The sequence below is a fragment of the Sinocyclocheilus grahami genome, unplaced genomic scaffold (genome assembly GCF_001515645.1).
Source record: "Sinocyclocheilus grahami isolate Dianchi unplaced genomic scaffold, SAMN03320097.WGS_v1.1 scaffold412.1, whole genome shotgun sequence".
Classification (NCBI taxonomy): Eukaryota; Metazoa; Chordata; class Actinopteri; order Cypriniformes; family Cyprinidae; genus Sinocyclocheilus; species Sinocyclocheilus grahami.
This window is the reverse complement of record NW_015505591.1, coordinates 240285-267356: the sequence shown is the minus strand read 5'-3', so window position 1 is coordinate 267356 and position 27072 is coordinate 240285. Positions and strand designations below refer to the sequence as shown.

General features: G+C 35.5%; 3 protein-coding genes across 7 annotated transcripts in view; 1 reads left to right on the top strand and 2 right to left on the bottom strand.

The window, feature by feature from the left end:
• The window catches only part of LOC107551036 (discoidin domain-containing receptor 2-like), a 35475-nt gene extending 29246 nt beyond the window's left edge, over positions 1-6229 (bottom strand). For all 3 annotated transcript variants that reach the window (XM_016232518.1, XM_016232520.1, XM_016232519.1), the window contains exon 1: positions 5883-6229. In XM_016232518.1, the coding sequence (XP_016088004.1) occupies positions 5883-6105 (223 nt within the window). In that variant the 5' untranslated portion in view covers positions 6106-6229. The remainder of the gene's footprint in view (positions 1-5882) is intronic.
• Positions 6230-7780: 1551 nt separating this feature from the next.
• uap1 (UDP-N-acetylglucosamine pyrophosphorylase 1) lies at positions 7781-19897 on the bottom strand. Of its 3 annotated transcripts, none has more exons than XM_016232515.1 (11): positions 19733-19897; positions 18793-19085; positions 17563-17767; positions 16276-16451; positions 15812-15984; positions 11600-11793; positions 10993-11133; positions 9734-9922; positions 9273-9356; positions 8631-8697; positions 7781-8470 (listed from the first exon to the last, which is right to left on the bottom strand). In XM_016232515.1, exons 2-11 carry the CDS (start codon positions 19067-19069, stop codon positions 8378-8380), a joined length of 1599 nt encoding a protein of 532 aa, XP_016088001.1. In that variant the 5' UTR covers positions 19070-19085; positions 19733-19897; the 3' UTR covers positions 7781-8377. The 3 variants fall into 3 exon arrangements, with proteins under 3 accessions (XP_016088001.1, XP_016088002.1, XP_016088003.1); XM_016232516.1 differs by having other exon boundaries at positions 9273-9314; positions 19733-19896; XM_016232517.1 differs by lacking the exon at positions 9273-9356 and having other exon boundaries at positions 19733-19896.
• A 494-nt stretch (positions 19898-20391) lies between these two features.
• Positions 20392-26850, top strand: uhmk1 (U2AF homology motif (UHM) kinase 1). The gene is made up of 8 exons (XM_016232513.1): positions 20392-21026; positions 21675-21967; positions 22290-22481; positions 22661-22755; positions 22837-22913; positions 23003-23101; positions 23200-23288; positions 24770-26850. The coding sequence occupies exons 1-8, from the start codon at positions 20756-20758 to the stop codon at positions 24914-24916; spliced, it is 1263 nt and encodes a 420-aa protein (XP_016087999.1). The 5' UTR covers positions 20392-20755; the 3' UTR covers positions 24917-26850.
• The last annotated feature ends 222 nt before the right edge of the window (positions 26851-27072 follow it).

The window sequence follows — 27072 nt, the reverse complement described above, 5'->3', positions numbered from 1 at the left end:
GTGTCTGACATATGCATAAGTGTATTAATAATAGTTACCTGAAATCTCACTCATAATGGTTGAATGGGGAAAATTTGCAGTGCAATATATCAAAAGCCTGCAAAAACTTCACATTAAGATGCTTTAAATAACAGTAATAAATAATCTCACAAGAACTTTGCATTAGCTTTTAACAAGACAATTAATTAGTCAAGTCAAAAAGAATTAAACATTTTTATGAACTAATTTGGTGGGATTTAGAAAAAGCAACAAGAGCTGTCGTTATAAATATTTCAAATTAATTCTGCAGATTATTGTGCTCAACTGCTCTAAATATTTTCTTTAGAAAAGAAGGTACTGTGAATAGTAAAGCCATTAAACATCTTAGAAGCCAGTTTGATTATTAATATATATTTTCATGTTAATAATATTTTGCAAGTATATAAAAAGGTATAATTCCCATTGGGGCAATTAGTATACCGGAGTTACGAAAACTTAAAATAAGAAGGGAAAACAAATTGGTTTTGTCTATTTAATAGTAGGTTGGGGGTGGCAAATCAGTTTTCCAATGATCCCAGAGATTCTAACCATAAACAGACTCTCAGTAACAAGCTAAAATACTATTATTGAGAAAATATAATTTCAGAAAATCACACTAAAACATCTTTTTTTATTTATTTATCTGATAACAGTATTTAAAGAGAAACCATTAGTGAATTGAAGGACCTTATTAAACACAACACCTCACAGTACAGAGGGCCAATAGTGCACATGAAGGCCGTGGCCCTTGTGAGACCTCAAAGTGTAAATATAGGATTTAGCTGATTCCAAACCACAATACTGGCTCTTCAGTGCAACTTGGCAAAACGAGTCAATTACACATTACACTACGTCTTCTAGGTGCTTTAGTCAACATCATTCACATGCAATAGGTGAAGATCGCTTTTAAAGTAAAAACGTGGCCTCGCACAGAGCCTGGCTACCTTATAAACAGCATGAGGCCCATATCAGGAAAAAGGAAATGAAAGTCAAAAATAGTGTCAGTGATTTTGCAATGAGGACACAGTGTGCTCTTTGAATTTAAATAGCAGAGCTCATAGCTAGGTATGTATGCAAAAGCTACTCCATTTTTACAGTTCAATTAACATTTGGGATGAATGCTGGATTTTACAGGTAAGCGTTTTCTTAATGTGCTGTGAAAACCACAGCAATAAAGAGTAAATCGCACTTTATATGCAAAGCTTTTATCGTTCTGCACTTTTTCCTGTGCCACATCGAGGATGCTTGAGCCATGTTTTAATATTTAAAGGGGTCAACCTTTTTCAGGATGGACAGAGATCAATGTAATTTGATACAATGCTTACACTTCAAAGATCACTCAAACATATATATTTTTTTATATTACAGCATATTATATTATATTGAAGTTATACCAAATTGAACAATGAAAGTTTATGTACTGTAGGTTGATGCTTGAGCCATGTTTTAATATTTAAAGGGGTCAACCTTTTTCAGGATGGACAGAGATCAATGTAATTTGATACAATGCTTACACTTCAAAGATCACTCAAACATATATATTTTATTGAATTATATTATTATATTATATTGAAGTTATACCAAATTGAACAATCAAAGTTTATGTACTGTAGGTTTAACTAAATCAATAGTCTCCATACAAGCTTTGTTCTATACAAACAAATACTAACTCTAACATTAGCCAGTATCTCATTATAGCAGAGAAGCTAAAGGACAACTTTAGACTGGAAGACAGATAGGTCAAATCTAAAGGTCTTAATTAAAAATCATAACACATCAATGTCAAAATCTGGTTAAGTCATTAAAATAATTCTATATTATTTTATATTGTTGTATTATATTATCGAAGGTAACCTATATATTTTAAGTCTCCATATAGGTTTTGTTCTAGATATAAATCTTAACTCTAACCAGTCTCTGCTAAAGAATACAGCAAATAAACTAAATGACAACTTCAGATTGGATCACACATCTTACTTACTTTACTTTTAGTCATTTAGCAGACGCTTTTATCCAAAGCGACTTACAATAAGAAAAAGTAATTAAAACTAAATGCTAAAACACACACATAAATATATATATATATATATATATACTATTTCTCATCATTAAAATAATTATATAGTAGAATATTATATATTAAATATTATATTGTATTTAGGTTATGCTATATTTTTTAACAAAAACTAGAGATTTGTAACAATTTACAATAAAACAGTATATGCAGGTTTTAAATTAATTAATAGTTTTCCTATAAACTTTGTTCTGAACAAATCTGAACTCTAACCAGACTCTCATTATAGAATACAGCACATAAGCTAATGACAGTTTCATAGAGATTGGAAGACAGATAAGTCATTCTTTATCTAAAGGCCTCAATTAAATCTCATTGCACATCAGTGACAAAATCTGGTTTCAATTTGTGGCCCTGTAAGTGAGAGCATTCCAAGATCTGAGAACTTAACCAACCAAATAACCCAAAAATGACAGTGAAGGGCTCTTCAAACGCCACCTTTCAAGACAACTATATGCCCTTTTGGTTATGCTTTAGAGCCTCCCTTCACTGCTCACCGCAATTTACTGTCAGGATTTTATCATAGGCTTCAAAAATGATGGCAGTGAGAAGTTCACAATCATGTATTTCAAAATCTTGCACAGTTTAGAGACTTACTTCAGGATTAGATGACACTAACTTCCTCCAAACATTTCTACAATGTAAAGAAGTCGTCAATAAAACAAAGATTGGAGTATGTTTAAAACAAAACACTATTTCAGTTTTTCTACTTCAAAATTTCATGTTTACCTCAATGTGTTTTTTCCATTTTTTGAAATTGTTTGTGCAATTTACTAGCAATTTCTACACCATTTCAGTCAGTTTAGCTTAATATAAGTCTGAGTAAGAGTGCAGCTTAGTGCAATTCAGATCTGAAATTAGCACTACAATAACTACAATAGTGCATTTTATTTAGCATACTACGTACCACTGGAGTGAATGGATCTTATTTGTCAGGCTGATATTCACACACCTGTAAATTTAGGTATGAAGAGAACATGTGTTTTTCATTTGAAACCTCTTTCATTCCTCCCTAAAGCAATGGTCATAGCATTGCAGATATTTTACTTTCATGGAAATGCATAAATCCAAATCAAATGGCAGTTCCAGCAAAATTAGAGCCAGGTGATAGCAAAAACAGATGCAAGTGCAACGACACATGTTACAGTATCATGAGGTTTTGTGATGAGTAGATGTTTTCCACTTTTCTTCTAACCTATTTGGGGTAGCACAGGTGACTGAAAAACGTCATTTTGTCTTTTTAAACAAAAGTGTCATACTGGACAAAATTTTATCACAATTAAAAGAATAAAGAGCCACAAACAGTATAAACTGAAGTTTGCTAATAATGGTGGTATGAAAATGATTCGAAAAACAATTAGTCATAAAATCTTGACTGCAATGCCTCAAAGCACAACAGAGCATTGCATAACCATTCGCAATTTAAACCACGATAAGCAGTCAGAAGTAATTAGAGTTGAAGATCACGTTCGGTTTTTTTAGACTGCTTTTTACGGTGTAAAGCAATATGGTCCAGTGGCTCATAGTTCTGGTGAACTTCATCTGTGCACCTGCACAAAACACACTGGAATGTAACATATACTCTCTCCTGAGCTTTCTGACTTAAACTACACCTAACAACTTTGCCAGTGGAAAAAAACCTTTTCCATTTCCTTTCTGAAAGCAACAGTTAGTTTACGAAGTGTTGCATGAATCATACAAGACTCAAAGCAAGCAGTGGGTGCTTTCTTCCTGAAACGTCATTGAAAAATATTTCCAAAAGAGCAGATTTAAGCTAAAAAAGTTGAATTCTAATCAACTCTAAAAATATACATTTTAAATCTATATATATTTCATGATTAAGAGGGCTGTTTTCATATTATACGATAAAAACAGTCTGCCATGCATATAATATAGAATATAACTCAACTGCAGCAATTAATTACAGGCATCGTCTGCTTGCAAGTTTTTATATATGTTTTCATTACCTGCAAAAATGCATACACTGTACATATTTTTTCTCTTTGTGTATCCAGACTAATTCAGGTTAAGAAGGAAGAATAAGAAAAGTATAAGGTTTATGGACACAAACATATTCTGCTACCTATTCAAAATCTTACATCAGTGTAACAAGTGAGAAAAGTGAAGTCTTTCCTGATCTTTTTTGTAAGAAATAGAGTATTAAATTACCTGCAACCAAATCTAAAGTTAAAAAGAATGGTTGAATGGTTTCACAATCCCATATTAAACTCCAAGTAAAATTATAATGTAATGTACAATGACTCAATGTTAATTATTAATATCTTTGAAATGTAAGCATAAAAAAAAATATGTAAATGCATTAATATGGTACTAATACATATTAGTACTAAAGGCCTGGCTTAAAATTATGTTTTCAGAGTTATTCGATATGTATCGGCAGTCTCTGCGCCATCTCTTTATCCACCAAGTCGTCTGAAAGATATTGAAGATAATATTGTCATACAGGATTTCTATTACTTCTTACCCTGCTCGCACCCAAAAGATATGCAAGCACTAAGCTGAATTACACATAAATTATCCCTCAATAAGGCTTGAAAATCTTCATTGACTCTTACTGCATCTAGCAGGTAGTTGAATTACATACTGTGAATATAAAGCGAACTTAAATTAAAACTTTGGATTCTTAAATGCTTACGTAAATTAAGGATATATAAACTGACCATACGCAGGTTGACGTCTTGGAAAGGTCATCACTGTGTAACGCCGGTAGTGAGGTTATGTCTAACACACACCAGGTTCAGCTGCAAAGTGCAAGGATATACAGTGACCTCAAAAGTATTTAAATCACATTTAAAAATGTCAAAACAAGTGACAAACAAATCAGCTTTTCTCATAAACCAATCTGTCTCAAGGTGATTTTTAGAGGATGCATGAAGTCGGTTAACCTCAAGTGCACACAGGTGGTCCTAGCAAGCAACAACAGGTGTAAATTCATAATTTATGATCATTATACTAAGTTTGAAAAAAAAAAAAAAATTTTAAGACAGAAAAAGTCTAAATACTTGGCATCATAATTTTGAACAGTATGTTTAATAAACAATTTAAAACTAGGCCTATTTAAATTTTGTGAACTGTTTTGCTTAAAATATGTGCTTATCAAAATATAAAAAAATATTATAAATTTTTTTGAGAGGCTCAACTGTCCAAATACTTCTTACAGATATTTAAGTCACTGTACTTTAATTTGTGTGTGTGTGTGTGTGTATCACAGCCACCATTCAAACTCATTAGAATTAGGAAATAGCATCCTCATGTTAACTTATAGAAAGCTTTCTAATACAAAATTTGTATTCTTAATCTGACAACTATAAAAGAGGCCCATTTTTAATTTGACAAAGCTGGATAGAAAAGGAAAGGAAATAAGAGGAAGACAGTCCTGAGGGACAACAGGAGGAACTAATAGGCTACAGTAACGCATAATTTCCGAGCAAAATATATCCGAGCAAGTATTTTGAGTACACTTTCGTGAAATTTAACAAGCTAGAACATAACATAACTACCTTGTTAAAAAGTCAATTCAGAACAGCTGGTTAGCAAAAGTTCTGTGGATCAAGTCGCTCTGCTATCCGCTATTTTAGTCTGCCATGCAAACAGTAGCGGTGCTATGCAAGTTTGAACAAAAAGACAACGGAACAGCACTAATACACGTTCAGTAATCTTAACATCATTATAATCAGTCATATACATATTCTCTTGAATCCAACAAAGGAAAGTATCGAACTTTCTTCAATAAAATAAAACAAAGAAAAGAGACCGTATGCAAACTTACTGCTTGGGCTGCTGTTTTCAAACCATTTGTCCAAGGATTTCTTAATTCCAAGTGATGTGTGTGTAATCAGGAGGATACAAACAAGGCTTTTTCTTTCTCTCCGAACCTCTCTTTCAGATCTCACATTCAGGCACAGTAAGCTGATGTAAGACACCGCTGGATGAGGGAAAAAAGAGCAAGAGTGGAGAGAGAGAGAGAGAGAGGCTAAAAAAAAAACGAACATTCTGAGGATTCTTGGGGAAATGCCAAAGTCCCAGAATTCTTCGTGCCATACAGAAGGTTTCAATTAAGTCAGACTCCTGTGGCCAATCAGAGAAGATTTTGAATATATGCTTTCTCGTTTTTACAGTCCAACATCATTTAGAAAAGGCAAAATTCAGAACAGCTAGTATTAACTTTATAATGTCTTTCAGAATGTTCTGAACATTTTACGTGCATATGATCTTAGTTATTTTCCTTTGCCATATGTTGGCTCTCACTACTGGTAGTTATTTAAAATGTATTGAAGGCGCAGTGAATTTTTCTTCCCCTGTGTATGCTTCTTTGCATTTATTGTCCTGTTTCTTGCTTATAAAAAGTATTAATTAATTCTTGGAAAAGTATGGATAGGCTGGGAGCTGATACCACAGCTAAATCTAGTTGTAACTGTTGTTGTAGTTGGAACTGTTCATCCATATAAAGTGTGATTAAAATACCCATTAAGTATTTTTGTAACCTTAAAAGGTGATTTAAGTGATTGTTAGGTAGTTCTCAGTGACTTCTGTGAATTTAGTTTGCTTTCCCTTTAAATCCATCCTCCATCTCTATATAGGAAAATCATTCTGCAAGATGATGAGAAAAGCAGTCCCAACCTTTTTGACTTTTTTTTCACCATTAGCTTTGGCTAGAGACAGGATATTCAATTATAATTTACAGATGGAAAACTGATACAGAACTATTGTTATAGGGGGAAAAAAGCAATATAAATTCAAAACTTCTCCACTGATCTACACAAATCTGTACACTGCCTAATTTGATTACCACTAAAAACAGTTTCCCAAAATTAAAAGCCTAAAGAATGGCCCGAGTCACTTGTCATTATCCAAAACCACAAACAGTACATTATTTGCACTAACCATCTGCCTGGGTTTATGTACCTTCCTCAAGTACAAAAAAGTGACAGGATAAAAAGAGACCCAGACTGTGGATTGTCTATATTTGATCTTGAAACAATGAACATTTATGCAGGCAACCTAGTTTTAAATCTTAGAGGCCTTTCATTAAATGTATCCTTATGATTGCAACACTGCACATTCATTTTCCAAGAAATTATTCTAATTTCTAAGCTTTGTTTATACAGGGATTGAGATTGATGCATGGGCCTACAGTAGGTCAAGTCATATTTCTATGAATTTTTTCACTATAGCAACAAGGCAAACACTGTCCAGATTCAACCATGTGATTAGTGTAAACAGATACACTTCAAAATGTTTAAAAACATTTCTCTATTCAGCTTTTTTTTTGTTTGTATTAAGGTACAATGAAAACATCTCAGAATTCCTGGAGAACCAAATTAAGTGGCAGGAACTGATACTTTCATTGCCAATCGAAGGCAACACAAATCCAAGAATTCCGAGAAGATATTTTCAACATATCCAAAAGGAAGACAAAAAAATACGCTTAAAAAAAGATTATGAAATATGTCTGTTTATAGTAATCACATGCTTGAAACCAGGAAGCATTTGTCTCTGCTTTAATGTGAATGCGAAAATTGCAGCGATTTTCTAAAATGTCAAATTATATGTGATGTCATTTTCCAATTTCCATGCATCTTGTGTAAATGTAAGTCAAGACATTCCTATAAATGGTAACTGAGAAAAGTATACAGAAATTAAGGTAACCAAACAATGAATCATTCGTCATGATAAATTATTTTATACATGGATGTGCACAAACAAACATACATGGTGCAGACAAAGGCTAATCAGAAAAGTGAATCAGGTAGACTGTAAAAGAGAGAAGGTGTCTCAAAGTGCACACTGTCAGTGGCAGCAACTGATTCCAACCAATCAGAACATCTCCCATAAACCCTGTGCTGGAAAGTCTAATGCAAGGTCACATTCCCACTCACTTTTTCTCATCGAAAACATACCTGTCAAAAACAGACATCCATAGAGAAGACTAAACTTTGTTTTACATGTATCTACATTTTTAGAGAGTGGAACAAATTAAGCAGAAATGCTTAATCTTAGCAGTGACCAATCATGCACTGTGTATCATTTGATACATCTATATATAAATTAAATGGCTGAACTCATAAGCTCCAGTTCTAGAAAAAAAAAAGCACTGCACCTTGATATAAAAATAAGTCTAAAATAGATTCTAAAATGATTTGATTGTGATTAGCCTTCTGGCACCCTTCGTTCATTTTATTGCACAAGAATTTCACGGTTTCCTCCACCCTGGCAGGAAGTGAGATGAAGAAGAAGAGATAAAGAGTCTTCATGGCTCGAGGTTCACAGGCCGTTCTTCACAAGCTCGTGGACGCCGTTCTCATCGATGACTAGAGTGGGCTGGAAAGCTTTTCCATTCACAAGATGCTCCAACCCCTTGGAAACAAGAGAGGCTATTCATTTTTTGAAAGAGGAACTAGCAAGTAAGAGTATGAAGCCTAAAATGTTTTCTTATCTCCTTGCACCCAAACACTATATTAGATAAAAATACTCTGGGATTGATATTCAAATTAAAATAGGCCTTTGTGATTCTTACCTCTCCACCATAAGACACAAGAGGAGAGATCTCACATTTGATTGGCAGGTCTGTTCCATCCTTCAGGCTGCGGCACCAAAAAGAGTTATAGATTTTTATATGTATGGCATTGCCAGATCAAGCATTAATCATGTCATATACGATATAAAATTATTTTAGAGATCAAATCAAGTAAAAGTAAAACTTAAGTTTAAACTAACAAATAAAAAAAAATAAAAAAAAGAGATTTTTGCTTCAGTAATCAAAATAAATGAATGATAAATAAATAACAAATGATTCACGCATTAGATCACCACAATCAATGTATGCACAATTTTTGAATACATTTAAATATTCATAATACAAAGTTCTGTCATTTTGCAGTTGAGGAAAACTTGATTATAAGCACCTAAACCAGATTATCTGTTATAATGATGAGCAGCCTTGTTCCATTCAGCATGCCTGATGCCCATTTCCCAGCATGCATATTATTCTGCCCGTTAGTAGCTGCTGTTTGGGTCAGAGCCGATTTAAAGATGCCAACCTTTCCCACGGCCATCTGGGACTGGACACCTTCTCCCACTGAGCTCTAACAGCTACACGGAATCTACTAAGAGCGAAGCCCCATCACCATGCACTACATACGACAGTGAGAATAGTTACTTCTGGCTGACTTCAGGTGTGACTGTCCCTGCTGGTCCATGTCTAGAAATGTTACACAGGAAATATAGTGTGGTTACACTATAGCTGAAGATAAAAAGGAGTGAAACTGAACACAGGTGGGAAGGAAATTTGGGTTTAAAGAGCTGGAAATGAAAATTCTGTTATCATTTACTCACCTTTATGTTGCTCCACACCTGTATGGTATTATTTTTGCAGTAGAACACAAAATGAGAATTTTCACAGAGCTCTTTTCCATACATGACATGCTTGCTGTTAAGATACAAAAATGACCAAATAAATAAAAGATCTATTTAAAACATAAAATAAAGAGCTGTGTGATGATTCTTTAGAAATTCTCATTTTGTGTTTCATGGAGAAAAAAATAGCAGCATACAGTTTTTGGGAAAGCACCAGGGTGAGTAATTAATGACAGAATTTTCATTTTGGTGTGCATGTCTCACCTGGGTATAGCAGGTATAGGGGTTCCATTCTCATCAACGAAATGTCCTCCTGCATTTAAGATCCAGCGGTGATGCAGGGACATGAGGGCCTGACGGGCTGTAGTAGGGTTGTCCTTCCCATCTTGACTGTCTGCATTTTTCAATGGAGAAAACTCGTCTTCTCTCAGAACTTCATATACCACAAATGTTCTGCCATACACAAACAATGTTTCAATAAGTTATAACTAATTGAACAAGCCTGAAGCAAAGTTTGAAACAAAAACAAAAAACTGTAGAGTATAAGATATTTAGATTTTCCAATAATAGATTAATTTGTATCCAAAAAAAAATAATAAAAAAATAAAAATAAAAAGCTGGAAGTGTTTGATATTTTGATTTGATTTTGACAATTTTAAAGGGACAGCTCACCCAAAAATGAAAACTCTCTCATTACTTATGTCGTTCCAAACCCGTAAGATCTTTGTTCATCTTCAGAAAACAAATTATAAGATATTTTTTATGAAATCCAAGAGCTTTCTGCCCCTGCATAAACAGCAACGAAACGTAGTAAGGACATTGTAAAAATGGTCCATGTCACATCAGTGGTTCAATCTTAATTTTAGGAAGCTATGAGAATACTTAAGTGCGCAAAGAAAACCAAAATAATGACTTTATTCAACAATTTCATCTCTTCCGTATCAGTCAACGTAGCTTCATACAAGGTAGCTTAAGGTTGAACCATTTATGTCACATGAACTATTTTAATAATGTCCTTGCTACCTTTCTAGGCCTTGAACGTGTCAGTTGCATTGCTGTCTATGGGAGGGTCAGAAAGCTCTCAGATTTCATCAAAAATATCTTTTTTATTTGTGTTCCGAAGATGAACGAAGGTCTTACAGGTTTGGAACGACATGAGGGTGAGTAATTAATGACAGAATTTTTTTTTTAGGTGAACTATCCCTTTAAGCCAGTTCACTCAATATCATTTTAAACTACTCAGCATACAGAAAAGATGTTATGAATTATATTCTTGTTTTGTATATGATTAGCCTTAGGATTAGCAAGGGTGTCATTCAAATCTATGACATTTTGAGACCCTTTTTTCATTTTTCAGAGGAATTTTAGAATGACATGAGTACACTGCACTGTCTACACACTGTGCATATTGTATAAAACCTGTAAAATACCTAAAACACCTATAAAACAGGTGTAAATGAGGACCCTTCCTGCCAATAGCACACATAATAAAAACAGGAACGGAAAAAAGTCCGGACACTAACTTGGCAAACTGGAATATGTCGAAGACAAATTTTTCCATCTTAATTCCATTGGGTTTGTCAGGTTTGATTAGCTGTCCTTGTGTGTTCACATAGGGAATTTTCTTCTGTGCCACATGGTGTTGCAACTGTGGCTCGTGAGTCCTAAAAGTAAGATATAGAGGTATAAAGACAGAGTGATGGACAGGCAGACAGTAACAGACAGAAAAGTGAAGCATATTCTTTCAGTTAAAATTTCATAAAAATGACATTAAGAGAACACGTCTGGCAAAGTCATCTGTGTTTAAAATACCAGACACTCAAAAACTGCAGATGTTCCTCTTCTGACTTTACCTCATTCTCAGCGCACATTAAAGTCAGCTCCATCCTGTCTAGTATTTACAAGATGGCAAACCTCATTGGAAACAGCTCATAGAAATAGCTGTACTGTTTAATATGTAACGGAGATCATTGCCTAGCGACAAAATATCATTAAACCGCTCCTAAAGCTGTGATTCAGAGAGGAGTAATCAAATTAACCTACATAAATTTAAAATATTAATTGAAAACTACTGTGACATTAACAGCTGACTCATACAATGCATGAAGCACTCTCTGAAGACTGACTAACCTCACAATCTCTTTGAGGAATGTGAGGGTGAAGAAGTGATTAGCTATGTTGCCAGCATTGAACACAAGTCGTCCATCAGTGCTTCGCTTCTCTGCTGTTGCCAAGGTAATCTCGCTGTACTCCACTACTTGATAACGACCATCCACCTTACAGACCACGCCCACTGCCTCTGTTGGATTGGTCTTCTCCACAACCTGCCAATCAGAATCAGTAGATGAATGTTTGGAAACAGCACAACATTAATGCATTTCATTTTTGTCAGTATTAATGTATTCAAAACTTTCCTGCACAGGCAATACCATGCAGATTCACTTAGGTCATTTTCCTCTTTTTATTTTTTGATCATTTCTATTTAGATCATCTAGTGCTCACTGTAAAAGCTGTAGTACTGATATCACTTTATTAATAACAATAATTACATTACTGTTAAATATAATCTGAATGTAATCTAAAAGCACGTTGTATTCATCAAAGAATCATGGAGAAAAAACAAAAACACAGTTTTCACAAAAATATTAAGCAGCACAACCTTTTTCAACTGTGATCATAATATCAAATGTTTTTTTGAGCACCAAATCAGTATATTAGATTTATTTCTGAAGAATCATGTGACACTGAAGACTGGAGTAATGGCTGCTGAAAATATAGCTTTGCCATCACAGGAATAAATTAAATTTCAAAACGTATTTAAAAATTTTTTTTATGCAATAATATTTCCAAAGGTTCCTGTTTTTAGTGAATTTATGATTAATTTAAATCAGCCTTAGTGGGTGTAAGAATTATTATTTTTTAATTACTCACCGATCACAAACCTTTGAAAGCTAGTTTTGATGTTTAAATACACTTCTTGGCTCATTTATTGTGATTTACTTTTATTGACATGTATCGTTTATGGTTGTAATAGGAATACAGTATAAACCCTATATTTTTTTCCTAGCCCTATATATGACGGTAGTTAAATCAGTTAGCATTACACGATAGCTTAAAAAACTATTTACTGTAACAAACCCTGTAAACTCCTGTTAATGATTTAATTTGATTTAGTTTGTGTTGAATTTATCAGATGTCATAAAAATTGTATCACATGTCAACTGATAACAATTTTCAAGTACATCAAGTACTAAGCCCAAGACTAAAACCACTTGTTAAAAGAAGTCTTTTTAACATTGAAAGGAATTTAGCTTGAAAAGACAAAATCAATACTGAAATGTCATTTCAGTGTAAGTACTAAACTAGCTGCTGCGTTTGAATGGGCCACACACTCCCATGTTCCGTGTTTGCCTGAGGTCTGTGCTAAATTACAGCAGAGGCAAAAGCAGAAAACCCTTTCCATTCATCTGAGTAACAAATTACAAACTTTTTGGTTGATGACGGGTTAGCACTGGGGGGAGGCATCGAGCTGAAGTCACTCTAAGTGCATGCTTCAGAAATTCTGAGGGGTGGGTGGGTCCAAATATTCTTACCATCGTCCTCCTGTCACGCAGGAACTGTTTAATTGCTAGCAGCTTCAGAGAGCTCAGTATTCAAAACCAGCTGTTGAGTATTTATGTCTGAAACAAATGTCACATGCAAACACTTTCAAGAAATCACATTTTGTTCGCCAACGATTCAGTTTGAGAGGACGCTTAAAGGACGCTTTTTGTTCACACTGTGAATTAGAAAAACAAGCCCTCACTTAAATTTTTTTTTTTTTTTAAATCCCATTTAGAAAAAATCAGAATCAAAGTAGAACACTTATGTCAAAAATTAGATAAGTCGGAAATTTGTCCAGACATAAAACAAGCATTTCCAGATTTCATGAAATACTATTGTCATTACATCACTAACCAGCGGTCACACGAGAAAAACATGTCGAGTTTCACTCTTGTGCAAATGGTTAATCCACAGGAACACACCTACTGTGCATCATTTCATAATAATAGTCACAGATACATTTTTAGCATTTTGCATTGGATATCTGCATTGTTACGAACATCTTCATTCCTGATAATGTAAACAGGAATGTATGAGAGCAGGTTCAACCTAGTAATTTGCTTTCCATAGCATCATAATAACCACTATAATACGTCAAAAACTGAGGATATATTGAGAAAAATGGCTAAATTAATTGGTATCCTGCATCACCAGGCTGGTTATATAAGAGTTTTAAAGGCAATTTAGCTCCTGACTGGAGACCATTTAAAATGTCCAGAATAACCACTGTTCCTTGTAAAAGTATTTTTCCCCTTCTTGTTGTTGTGTATGCAAACTGCAAAAACACATGTGAACAAGTTACCTGAATTTACACTATAAGAAACAACAATTAATTGCTGTAGGATGTGCAGCTGAGCACAGGGTACCATCAAAACATTTCTAAAGTAAACATCATTAAACAAAAATTTTAACAATTATCAAAAAGTTTAAAAAGAAGTTTGTGGTCCAAGTTGTTTTTATTTTTGTATTATTTATTTGATTAAAAAAAAAACTGTAATATTGTGGAAAAACTATTACAATTTACAACTATTTTAATGCATTTTAAAAAGTAATTTATTCCTGCAGTAGGAAAATCTGAAAAATTTTCATCAGCCAGTTCAGTCTCTAGTAATTTGGTGCCCAAGAAGCATTCCTTATTATTATCAATGTTAAAATCAGTTTGTGCTGAGTTTTTGTGGAAACTGTGATTTTTTTTCTTTCTTTCCAGGATTCTTTGATGAATAGAAAGTTCAAAAGAACAGCATTTATTTCATACAGGAATCTTTTGTAACATTATGTCGTTACTGTCACTTTTGATCAATTGAATGTGTCCTTGCTAAATAAAATGTAATGTAATAAAAAAACAGACCCAAAACATGTTTGAATGGGGTATATGTCGAAAGTCACCTGACCAAACCCAGAAAAAGGTCTCATCGCATCCGCTTGTTGGAGAAATTGGTAACAGCTGTATTAAATAATGATGATATCTATGGACTTTTAAGGTAATCGGTTAAACTAGCTAGTTGTTTATATTGTTGCCGTTTCATTGAATTTTAATATCTAAATGTTAGTGAAAAGGGGGAAAAAAAGAAAACTTTTATATATCAATCCACATTTATGAATGATCATCTTCGGTATCTACTTTGAAGGCATATTGAGTAAAACAGCTCCATATTTAACAAAGTATATGCAAAACTTGACGAGACCTGTTTTACAGAATATGGAAGTATGTTGTGCATAACCCCCATAGTGTAAATTCCTGCATATACTGTTGTTTTGTTTTTTTCCCCTGGGCAGCTGCTCCATCTAGTGGACTAACAAAATAGGCTTTGTTTTAAATATGTGACAAAGCACTTCTGAATTCAATAATAATAATACATATAAAAAATACAATCACAAGAAAATGAGCCAGGGAATCGACCACAAATACATATACATACAAATTAAATTTGTTTAGATAAGGTGCACAAGCTTAATGATGATACACCACTAAGCTTGTGGATTTATGAACAAATTCATATTAAAGGGGTCCTATTATGCTTTTTCACTTTTTCAACTTTAGTTAGTCTGTAATGTTGCTGCTTGAGCATAAAAAAAGATCTGCAAAGTTACAAAGCTCAAAGTCCACTTCAAAAAGAGATATTTTAATCAACAGAAATCACTTTTCAAAAACTACAACAAACGACTCGTTTGGACTACAACGCATATTTTCCGGGATTTGTGATATCACAAATACAGACGAATGGGACGAGACCTGGTTGAGCTGCACTAGAGAAGGCAATGAGTGTTATCACTATGTCGGAGACACGCCAGCTTTCCCAAGGCAGACAAACTTAGAGTAGTTACAATCATGTGGGTTTAAATCACGCTCAAATTGATTTGATTTTGATGCAATATTTACACTGAAGCTCGCAGGCGGCTATGGTAAGGGCGTGTCATTTCCCGACCAGGCGCCGAGTGCTGCCAATCACAACGCACACTGGCCCAGCTAACCAATCACAGCACATTTCAGAAGGCAGGCCTTCATTTGATACAGGAACTATTTGAGCCGTTCATGCCAGACTGGAGAGAGAGGTGTTGTAATAATGTAAAATATGTGAAAAATAATGTGTTTTTCGAACATCCTAGTATGAGAGCCTGTACACCCCCAAAACTAAATCAAAACTTTGTAAAAGAGCATAATAGGACCCCTTTAATAGAACTATATGTATAGAAGAGGAAACACCTGCAAGGGTAAGGCTGGGTATGTTAAGGACTGACCTTTGCACCACAATCGGCTTTTTTCAGTGTACAGAAGCCAATGAAAGCAGGGTCGGCCACTTTCACAAGAATGTTGTCTACACAGTAGACGTGGATGTAGGAGATTCCTCTCGTCTCCATGTCCTTCACAATAGTCTGTGTCCCCAGAGCTCTGTACAGGCCCCCGTTTCCATCTGAATATGAAGATTCACAGAAAATATGAAAGTGAATAATTCTAATTATGAATCTTAGCATGTTAACTGTAAGGCCTGGAGTTACAAATTAACCTGGAGTTTCTTTGGGATATTTTGAAAGGGTTTTAGAAAAGTGTTTTTTGATTAAAATAAGGTCTGTGGTTCAGATTACTTGAAGAGGCTTTGATGTTTCGTTCAGCAACATGCATTATTTATAGGCATACCTCATATGTGAAGTTGCTTAAAGTTGTCTACACAACTAGAGATACTAACCTTGCTCTAAAAACTTACCTGGTGCCATGGACAGTTTGCCTTTGCCTTCTAGAATAATTTTCCCATTAAAGTCCACAGCGGGAAGCATGCCTTGCTGAAAGAAAAACACATTCTCTTCCTTCAGGCCGAAGTATTTGTGTTGCATGAAAAAATCTTTGGTCATGTCCATTGTTCTGCCACTTGTCATAATGTACCTGATGAATCAAAACATTGATCATGTCATTGCAAGACCAATCTCTTGACAGAATCTTAGCTTAAAGTGTAAGTGTATTGTTTTTGAAAGGAGTCTTGCTCACCAAGGCTGCATTTATTTGATCTATTTTAAAATATAATTTACTCCTGTGATCTGAATTTCCAACAGCCATTACTCCAGTCTTAAGTCTCACATGATCAGAAATCATTCTAATATGCTGATATGGTGCTCAATAATAATAGTAATTTCTTAACATTATCACAGCTGAAAACAGATATGCTGCTTAATACAATTTTTGTGTAAACCATGATACACCATTTTTCAGGATGCTTTTATAAAGTTCAAAAGAACAGCATTTATTTGAAATAGAATTTTGTAAATAAGTTTCTACTGTCACTTTTGTTCAACAATGCATTTTTTTTTTTCTAAAAAAACATATCTGTGGTAAATTACTTTTAAAAATGATGGTATTAGCATGTTTTTTCTGGATGCTAAAATGATGGTGTTCTTTAAAGTATATTGTTAGAATTTTGTAAATAAGTTTCTACTGTCACTTTTGTTCAACAATGCATTTTTTTTTTTTCTAAAAAAACATATCTGTGGTAAATTACTTTTAAAAATGATGGTATTAGCATGTTTTTTCTGGATGCTAAAATGATGGTGTTCTTTAAAGTATATTGTCATATGACTATGGCGATCATACATGGATTCAGTTATTATCTGTCTTAAATAATGAGCTATGATTAGAGCTGATCATTAGGGCATCATGTGTCATGCGTCAAAAGTCAATTCTGCTGGGCAGAGATTGGCTCTAAAATTATTTTTCTCTTGAGGTCTGACCTAGTTCCTCAGGACGACATGCTGGTTATGTCAACCTGATTTCACACTGACTAAACCATGTAATGACATTCATAGCGAGGAGGTCACTTGCATTACGGTAAGTGGGGAGAAACTTCCTTAAGATCAAAACAAGTCTGGTAATCGAAGTAATTAGATTGAACAATTATTGACTCAAACTACTTCCTTGGGAATTTGGAAATGGTTGTCTATGGCTTCAAATGTAAGTGCACTGTAACAGAATACATTTGAATTGTGCTTAATGCTCATCTTACCATGGAATACAGCACTTCCTTGAGTGCCGTTTTTCAGCGAGCTGTTCCAGTCTTCTGATGCGTTCCCCCTGGATCTGAAAGAGGGTTTTGTGAGAGGGGAGGTAGACGTCATACATGCCTTTTGGATATGATACACCCAGCCGTGTCCCTTGCCCTCCAGCCAATAGAAGAACCGCCACTTTGTTCTCTGATATACAGCGAAGGCCTGTGTGGAATGATGGGAGGATATGTCACTTTAGCAAACAGGTTTTAATACTATGTCATACAATTCAAGGAAAAAACAAACATAAGTCATTGCACCCATTACATGAGTCCTTAAAGAGAAATATGCTACATTAATGTACAAATAAAAATCAACTATGGCGAGAAAAGATGCTGTTGGTATAAACTGTGTGGATTCTTAAGCAACAGTGTGTGTTTAATTATTTGCAGATAACAAGGACGATTATCATCGACTTTATGAGGCCTGATTTATCTAACATAAATTACTGTTATGCTAGATGTTACATCACCCACACACAGCCTTGAATATGCTAAAATATGACTTGTGCGATAAAAAAAAAAAAAAACATGAATTAAATTAATAAAAATAAAAAAAATGAACAGAACAAAGATGACACATAAAAGTCACTGGGTATCATAGTAATGTGGTCTGATTAAAGATGATGTGATGCTGAATGAGCTCAACATGACGTCAGCAAAGCAATTACCGGTACGTCAAATCTAACCAGAACCAGATGTTTTCATTCCGTTTTGAAGCATCCACCCCAAAAATGGAGTACTGGGACAAAAAATGTTTATTCAAATTTGAAACCTATTGTTATTTCAATAACCAAGTGCCTTTTTAGACAGATTCTGGGCAGAAATCCTAAGCTGTTGATTTCTTTTGTCTTGGGGGGTCATGATTTGTCAAAGAATGGTTCTCTGGGGTGCATTTGGGTGGAGAAGACATTGCATCACTCATGATTTGTTGTGCAATATTTCTTAGCAACATTTTTTTTCTGCTTAAAGACTTAAAAGAATTACTATATCACATTTAGGTTATAATATTAAACTAAACATAAGCTGTTTAAAACCGCCTTTTATATAAATTCCTCTGCCTGTCCGCTTGGTCAGACTCTGAAACCAACAGGCTGACCAGCTAAACTCCAGCTTGGGATGGCACTTAACGCAGAATAATGCGCGAGATGGACCAGGAGTGCTGTGAAACATTAAAATATCTGAACTCACCCTCTTCTTCCCATTCTTTGAGACGTTCACGATCGCGTGTTACGCTTCCCAAAACTTCTCTGGGCACTGGCTCCATTCTGGTGTCCACCTTCTCCTGCGAGTTCTGCCCAGACGTCTTCATGGCAGTTTTAAAGAAGTTATTGATCTCCATGAAGTTCAGGCTCTCCAAATCAACACTCATTTCAGCTTGTTCCTCAGGGCTTAGCTGGTCCCAGTATTGGAGAACATGAGACTGCCCGGCTTCAGCAAGTCTCTCAGCCAGTTTGCTGGTGTCCATGGTCTTTCCTTTAGATCTGGATCAGTCAGTGATGGAACAAAGGCAGAAGCAAAGTGACACTGATTATCTAAGAGTCTCACAAACAGATCTGGCCGTCTTATCCCCACCCATAAATTGATAACTACTCTGTGTACGTGCTCAGTCGAATAAACACGAGGTTGGCTAAATATGAGGTCAGGTGTGATCTTTACCTCTCCTCAAAGATCAATATAATTTTTGATTGGCTGTAAGACAACATAGACCATTTCTGATCAGTTGAAAGCCTACTGGACAGTAATCAAGTTAGCTAAAAGTCTGACCCCCCCATTCCTGATTAAAGATCACACCTGCTGCATAAATTCTTATACGATACATCTTGTGCCTAAATGTTACTTGTTCAACATGAATGAATGAATGAATGAAAACACCTGGTGTATTGACAACAAGGTATCAATGTTTATCATAGCCATTCATAAAAAAAGAAACATATTGTCTTTAGGTGTAAAAGCCCGTAAGAATTACCCATATCTAGCCCACATTTGCCCTCAAACTCAAATCGACAGACTGGTAAAACTGTATTTGATAAGTGTTGCGTGGCGGAACTGTCGCCTGAACCCCAGCCTCGACAACAGTACAGCGAAATGTTTTCTGATGATAAATTTAACAACATCATAACATCCTTACCTTTCGAGCAACTGCTGACCACTTAGTACTTCCCTCTCACTTCAGTAGGACTAAAAGACACGGCTTACATCTCGTGAGAGCACCGCCTTTACTGCCCACTGTGCCTAGGATCCTCCTCCGACATCCGTCAGAGATTGACGTGGCAGGGCAAGCGCTTCTTTTCCACACCCATTTTCCAGCAAGCTCCACCTTCTTCGGACGAATGGGCGGGTCTAACTGCCTCTATGCAGCCCGTGAATAGACAGGCGAGCTGTCATTCATATAGTCGTAGCCAACAGTGAAACACGGATCAGGTCAAGCGCGGGACTTGCTCATCAAGAAATAAAAGCGCAACGGAAAAATAAATTTTTTTTTTTTTTTTTTTTTTTTTTTCTTTTCAAACTGTATCTGGGGTGAATTAACCTACGTTTTTCTTGTTGGAGTTTTCAATACCTGTGCTTCTCCTAATTTCCATTAATTTAATTTAATACAGTATTAAAAATAGATTAGATATGGGATGAGCATATTGTACATTTTTAATATAGAATTTGCAGATTAAAATTATACTTAATTTGCTTGAATATAAAAAAACACGACTTTGAAAAACCATGTCGTCAACGTTGGTTTGCCAATCCGCCAAAAAAATCGAGAGGAGAAGAAGAACCATGTCGTCATTTCCGGTATCATGGCCACCAAAACAGTGGCAGGAATTTGTCAACTCGGTCCAAAATTGGGTTTTATGGATCCGCTGTATTTTTGAGGCGCCATCTCGGCTTTTCGGATCTTTAAGATCCGACTATGGTGCCGCACTTCGCACTAATTTGGGCGTTTGTTTTAAAATATGGCATCTGAATCCATGTTCGTCAGCAGTTGGTAGTTAGCTGTAAACTCTGGCATGCAGAAAAGCACTATGCAAAGATCAGTTTAGAAAAAAAGTTTCTTAAAAGGGCAACTAATGGAGCAAACACTACTCATTATAAACCTATTTAACTCCGATTATTACTGATATTACTCACGGCTTGTAGTTCTGGCTTCAATGCAAAAATGTCCAGTCCAAATGTCAGCACACCGGCGATGGCGGTGACACCAGACGCCGTGGATCAGAAGACAAGCCCGGTGGTATTTGAGATTTACGGAAAGATCTGGAACGTGCAGGCTCGTCTGGGCCAGGGCGTCTCGGCCTCGGTGTACCGGGTGAACTCCGGCCGGGCGAGCTCTGCAGTCAAGGAGTTCCAGGTGGACGCGCAGGGCGGAGATTACGGGTTCCTCAAGGAAAGCTCTGTGCTGGAGAAGATTCAGGGATATAAAAATATCGGTAAAACACACAGGGATCAAGACAAGCTAACAAATACAAAATTAAACCAGTGGTTCTCAACCAGGGGGCCAGGGACCACTCTGCAGACTTTCCTGAGGGACCCAATATGTCTTAAAATTATTTAGTTATATTAGCATAATCTCAATTAAAATGTTATAAAAATAGAAGTCTAAGACGTTTTATGTCGTAGACTTCTATTTTTATAACATATAACATATCAGCTTAGATATGGGGACAAATGGAGTCAGAAAAGTTGAGAACCACTGATTTAAACAACTTGTCATTTTATTGGTATTAAAACATGCACAAAAAGTCATAATTTCTGTTGAATTGATGTTCAGTTCATTTTTGTCAACTATTGCATGACACAAAAACAACTTTCAAAAAATTCTGGACTATCATTATTTGGGTCTTTTCTACACCGTGACCGAAATTAGTAGTGCACTTTTTCAATTTTTACTCTCTTCATTCTCACAGAGCTGTAATCTAGATAAAGATTACAGCTATACATCTTAAAGTTTAAATGCCTGGTTCCATTTGTGTTATTTCAAATATACTTTCTACACAATTTGCCATAGCGATCATGAGTCCTGGAGATCCAAATGCTATTCCGGCATTATAACATAAACGTTGGTATTTCCTCTCTAGTGACGCTGTATGGAATGTTCACCAGTCACAACCCATTTGGTGTGGCCACTCATTGCCTGTTGTTGGAGCTTTTGGATGTGAGTGTGTCAGAATTGCTGGCCAGGGTGAGTAATCAGGGACATTCCATGTGGTTGATTCAGCACTGTGCCCGTGACGTTTTGGAGGCCCTTAGCTACCTGCACAGAGAAGGTTACGTACATGCTGACCTCAAGCCCCGCAACATTCTCTGGAGCGCCGATGACGAGTGCTTTAAGCTCATTGACTTCGGCCTTAGCTTTAAAGAGGGATACCAGGTGAGAAGTTGATATGGTTTGCCTGAGACACCCTATCATTTGCTGTCTGAATTTATTCACATACGCTACTGTTCAAAAAATTTGGGGTCTGTATAAATTGTTTTTTTATCAACTTTTTTGAATCTTCAGCCTTTTCATTACTCCACTTTTCAGTGTCTTGTGATCCTAATAAACCATTAATATGGCGATTATATATGAATCCTATATAAATCATTATAATATGCTGACCTCAAACTTTTAAATGGTAGTGTAGTATTAATGTGCCTCAGTATTTAGAAATAGGTTGGCAGTGAGCCTAAGGGTTCTTGTCTGTTTCTTACAGGATGTGAAGTACATCCAGACAGATGGATACCGGGCACCTGAAGCCGAGCTGCAGAACTCCCTGGCCCAGGCAGGTCTGGAGAGCGACTCTGGCTGCACAACTGCTGTGGACCTGTGGAGTCTGGGAATCATTCTTCTAGAGATGTTCTCAGGAATCAAACTGAAAGAAACTGTGAAGTCTCAGGAATGGAAGGTCAGCTGATACCCAAGCAGCTGTGAAGCAGTACTCTACCTTGAATATGACCTTAAATCTTTAATGATCTGTCAAATGTAAATCTTGAATTTGTGTCAATTTTCTCTTGAGTCTACTGTTGCTCATGTTATTTTGACCTCTTATGCTTGGTAAGACAGCATTGTGTTGTGTCTCTACAGGATAACAGTTCTGCAATAGTAGACCATATCTTTTCAAGCAATGCTGTGGTTTACCCGGCTATCCCTGTTTTTCATTTAAGGGATCTGATCAAAAGGTAGAACGTAACACTAAGCAGTGTACCAGTGTGTTCTTTAAACATGACTAAAATAAGTAATATGTGTATTTACATTCACAGTATGCTTCACAATGACCCTAAACTGAGAAGCACAGCTGAGGCAGCATTAATAAACCCTTTCTTCAGCATTCCCTTTGGTTTGTATGAATCCGCATCTAAAGCATTGCTATGTTGCCCAGTGTTTGGTGTTAACACTTTTTGAGTGAGGAACTGCTTTGGGTTTTAGCACCTCATATTGAAGATTTGGTTCTTCTGCCTACACCAGTCTTGAGACTACTAAACGTAATAGACGACAACCACCTGTATAATGAGGATGAGTATGAAGGTGAGTTTTTGTCTGTTTTCTTTATAATAAATATATTTTCACTATGGTTTCTTTAATTAGTAGGTCCCAAAGTGACATTTATTCCTTGGGTTTCTTAGATGTAATAGAAGATATGAAAGAAGAATGTCAGAAGTATGGCAAGGTTGTATCCTTATTGATCCCAAAAGAGAATCCCGGCAAGGGACAGGTGAGCAAAATGGAATTTCAATAGTGAATGTGAATTTTTCTAGATATTCTCTTCACCTAATAATATCATTATAGCATTTATTTGCAATAAAGCATTTTATTGTGTCATCTCTATAAAATTGATATGAAAAATATTCTTATCCAGCAACCATGAATGGCTCAAAGCCATGGAAATTTATTGTTCCAAAAGTGTGAGAACTCTGAAAATCACAATTTCATTGAAAATCATTTATTTGAAAGTTTGACACGATTGAAAGCAATGATAACTTGCAGTTCAGTAAGTCAGCCTGATGTTCATTAGATAACAATTCAGACAGAGGTTCATTCTGAGAAAGATTCATTAAATTGATTCAGACCGATAACTTGTGAGTCATTTTGACACATTCATTTATAGAAACTCATAAGTGTTTATTCTTCTTTTAATTAGACTACACTGGTTACACTATGTATGTACACGACAATGCAATAGAAAGACTTATCTATTTATTATTTTTGTATTTCATTGTTTGCAGTACTTAAAGGGGTCCTATTATGCTTTTTCACTTTTTCAACTTTAGTTAGTCTGTAATGTTGCTGTTTGAGCATAAAAAAGATCTGCAAAGTTACAAAGCTCAAAGTCCACTTCAAAAGGAGATATTTAATTTTTTCACTTTTTAAAAACTACAACGAACGACTCATTTGGACTACAACGCATATTTTCCGGGATTTGTGATATCACAAATACAGACGAATGGGACGAGACCTGGTTGAGCTGCACTAGAGAAGGCGACGAGTGTTATCACTATGTCTGAGACATGCTAGCTTTCCCAAGGCAGACGAACTTAGAGTAGTTACAATCATCTGGGTTTAAATCACGCTCAAATTGATTTGATTTTGATGCAATATTTACACTGAAGCTCGCAGATGGCTATGGTAAGGGGCGTGTCATTTCCCGACCAGGCGCCGAGTGCTGCCAATCACAACACACACTGGCCCAGCTAACCAATCACAGCACATTTCGTATTTCAGAAGGCGGGCCTTCATTTGATACAGGAACTATTCGAGCCGTTCATGCCAGACTGGAGAGAGAGGTGTTGTAATAATGTAAAATATGTGAAAAATAATGTGTTTTTCGAACAACCTAGTATGAGAGCCTGTTCTAGTACACCCCAAAACAAAATCTAGACTTTGTAAAAGAGCATAATAGGACCCCTTTAATTATATATAAATTGAAATGTTAATATAATTAAATGAAAAATATTACAATTATTTTATTACTGTAATTTAATATTTACAAATGAAAAAGATAAGATTTAAAAAAATTTATAGTTTCTCTGTAATTATTCTGTATTTACATACTATCATACCATGACCACCAACTTCACATTTATTTCTGTTTGGAAGCTCACAGAATACAATTTGTTTTGCCATTCTGATTCAGATTGGAGTGTGCAAGATACTTTGTCCAGTTTTGAAGATTTATTACTTATCTTGTCTTGGCAGGTGTTTGTGGAGTATGCAAATGCTGGAGACTCCAAAGAAGCTCAGAGACTGCTGACAGGCCGAACGTTTGATGACAAGTTTGTGGTCACTACGTTTTATCCACTGAGTGCCTATAAGAGAGGTTACTTATACCAAACTGTGCAGTAAAGCTGCACACACACCTCCATACAAAACATGTAAATTACAATCATGTGACTGCTTTTAAACCCTTGATCTGTGTATTATTCTATTGTGCTACCTTTAATACTTACTTGTGTCACTAAGATCAACATTGTTGTGAATATAGGCACAGATGCAATTTAACTTGGGTGGAACAAGGAGAAAAGTTTTAGTGCCTGCTTCCTACTTCCCTTTTTTACTAAATGGTCACACCATAATAAGACAATTATATATACTGTGTGTTAGCTGGTTGCTAGACATTCAGTACGTATGCTTTCATACTTTGTCATTTTGATTATTTAAATTTAGTTTTTATTGCAGTGGGGTTGATGCACTGCTTTGGTTTACGCTGCCTTCTAAACAACAGATCACTTCAGAGACTAGGTTTACATGCTTTTTAAATGTCTACGATTCCAAAAATGTGTAGTTTATGTGGCCTGTTCTCTTCCGTTCTTTTTTTCCCGTTGTTAGTTTTAGTGAAGGTATGTTGGTATTTCCAGTAATTATGCACATATTTATAAACTACTGGCAAAATGCACAGGCCTGCATGCACTGTAGCGTGGTTAACATTTATGTTCAACTTGACCATGAAAGCTGTTTAACCGCATTTAAACTGAAGATGGAAATCTGCAGAGAGAGCACAAAGACGACAGAGCGGGTAGCCTTATGCTATAGATCATTCTTAAGCAACTTTTTGATTTTGCTTATTCAGGGTTGACTGGAATGAGACTCCATGTCCCAACACAAAAGCCACAATCTGTCTCATCCAAAACCTCTCTGGATATGTTTATTGTACGTTATACTATCGTTCTAGAATTTTGAACTTGAATTCCAAAGTATAATATTAGTATAAATTGGGTCTGAAAACTCATCAAAAACATTTCAAGTGGACTTCTTTGGGAAATACTCAAGTGTTAAAATGTGTGATATGTTGTGCAAAGCAACGTAACTCATACCTTCATAGCACACACATGTGAAGATTCAGAAGCAAATAATCTACTCTGTATCTTCATTAAGCTGGACTGCCCTGATGCGTTGATAAATAATGCTGTTGTAAAACTCACTTTACTATCAAAGATACAGTAACACAAATGTGTTTCAGAAAGGCTTAAAGCTAAAATGCTTTCTACAGACACGTTCAAGTCAAGTTTGAATGGATTTTACTATCTGTAGAATAATGATGAGTGATTTTAAAATCGTAACATTATTTAAAGGCTTTTCCAGTTGTGAATAGGTATAGTGTTCCTGGTATCATTGTGTTTTCCAGTCCGTTTGTCTGTGATTGCATGATGTGGAGTCTTTAATAGTTCTACAGAGCTTTCTGACACGAGCAATTCTTCGTAAGTGTGTTCTCATTTACTTTATGAATATCGCCTGATGTTTTTTTTCAGTCATCCTGGTCGATTGTTTTTCTTTCTACCATCCAACGAATGCCATAAAGTCAGTTTTCTCTGTCCTGTAGTCTAGAAGTATCACATTCACTTCCAGGGCAGTGAGCTCTAATATGATAAGTGTACAAGACAATATGAGGAAAGAACAGGCTGGTTTTCTAGATTTAGATTTGAAAAAGAAGTTTAAACTTTAAGAAAACATCCTTTTTTGTGGATTAGATGGCATTGTGGCCAATAGTTATTATTTTGATTCACATTTGTTTTCTTTTTGTTGGGTATGTTTTAGGAGTGTTATTGTAGGAAAAGGGCACTTTGGTTATGCATGTTCTGAGTGTGAGTCATTCCAGATCTGGGCTATTTACTTAAAATCTTTATCTGAGCATTGTAAAGAAATTGTGATTGATCTAGATTTTATACACTCATCTCTCTCTCTCTCTCTCTCTCACACACTCTCTCACACTCTCGCACATTAATGGTGATGACATTTGAAATAAATTTTGCAGATGGTGAGCAAGAGATCTTTAAGATCTATGTTGTTTATGAAACTGAACATTTGTTTTCTTTTTGTTGGGTATGTTTTAGGAGTGTTATTGTAGGAAAAGGGCACTTTGGTTATGCATGTTCTGAGTGTGAGTCATTCCAGATCTGGGCTATTTACTTAAAATCTTTATCTGAGCATTGTAAAGAAATTGTGATTGATCTAGATTTTATACACTCATCTCTCTCTCTCTCTCTCACACACTCTCTCACACT

Excerpts from the sequence above, each read along its gene's own strand:
- uap1 (XM_016232515.1), bottom strand. The coding sequence starts at position 19,069 with ATGGACACCAGCAAACTGGCTGAGAGACTTGCTGAAGCCGGGCAGTCT. Across the intron at positions 16,452-17,562 it reads AGGAAGTGCTGTATTCCATG|GTACATTATGACAAGTGGCA; the intron begins GTAAGATGAGCA and ends TTGATTCATCAG. Across the intron at positions 8,471-8,630 it reads TTGTGTCTTATGGTGGAGAG|GGGTTGGAGCATCTTGTGAA; the intron begins GTAAGAATCACA and ends CTTGTTTCCAAG.
- uhmk1 (XM_016232513.1), top strand. The coding sequence starts at position 20,756 with ATGTCCAGTCCAAATGTCAGCACACCGGCGATGGCGGTGACACCAGAC. Across the intron at positions 22,482-22,660 it reads TGAAGTCTCAGGAATGGAAG|GATAACAGTTCTGCAATAGT; the intron begins GTCAGCTGATAC and ends GTGTCTCTACAG. Across the intron at positions 22,914-23,002 it reads TTTCTTCAGCATTCCCTTTG|CACCTCATATTGAAGATTTG; the intron begins GTTTGTATGAAT and ends TTTGGGTTTTAG.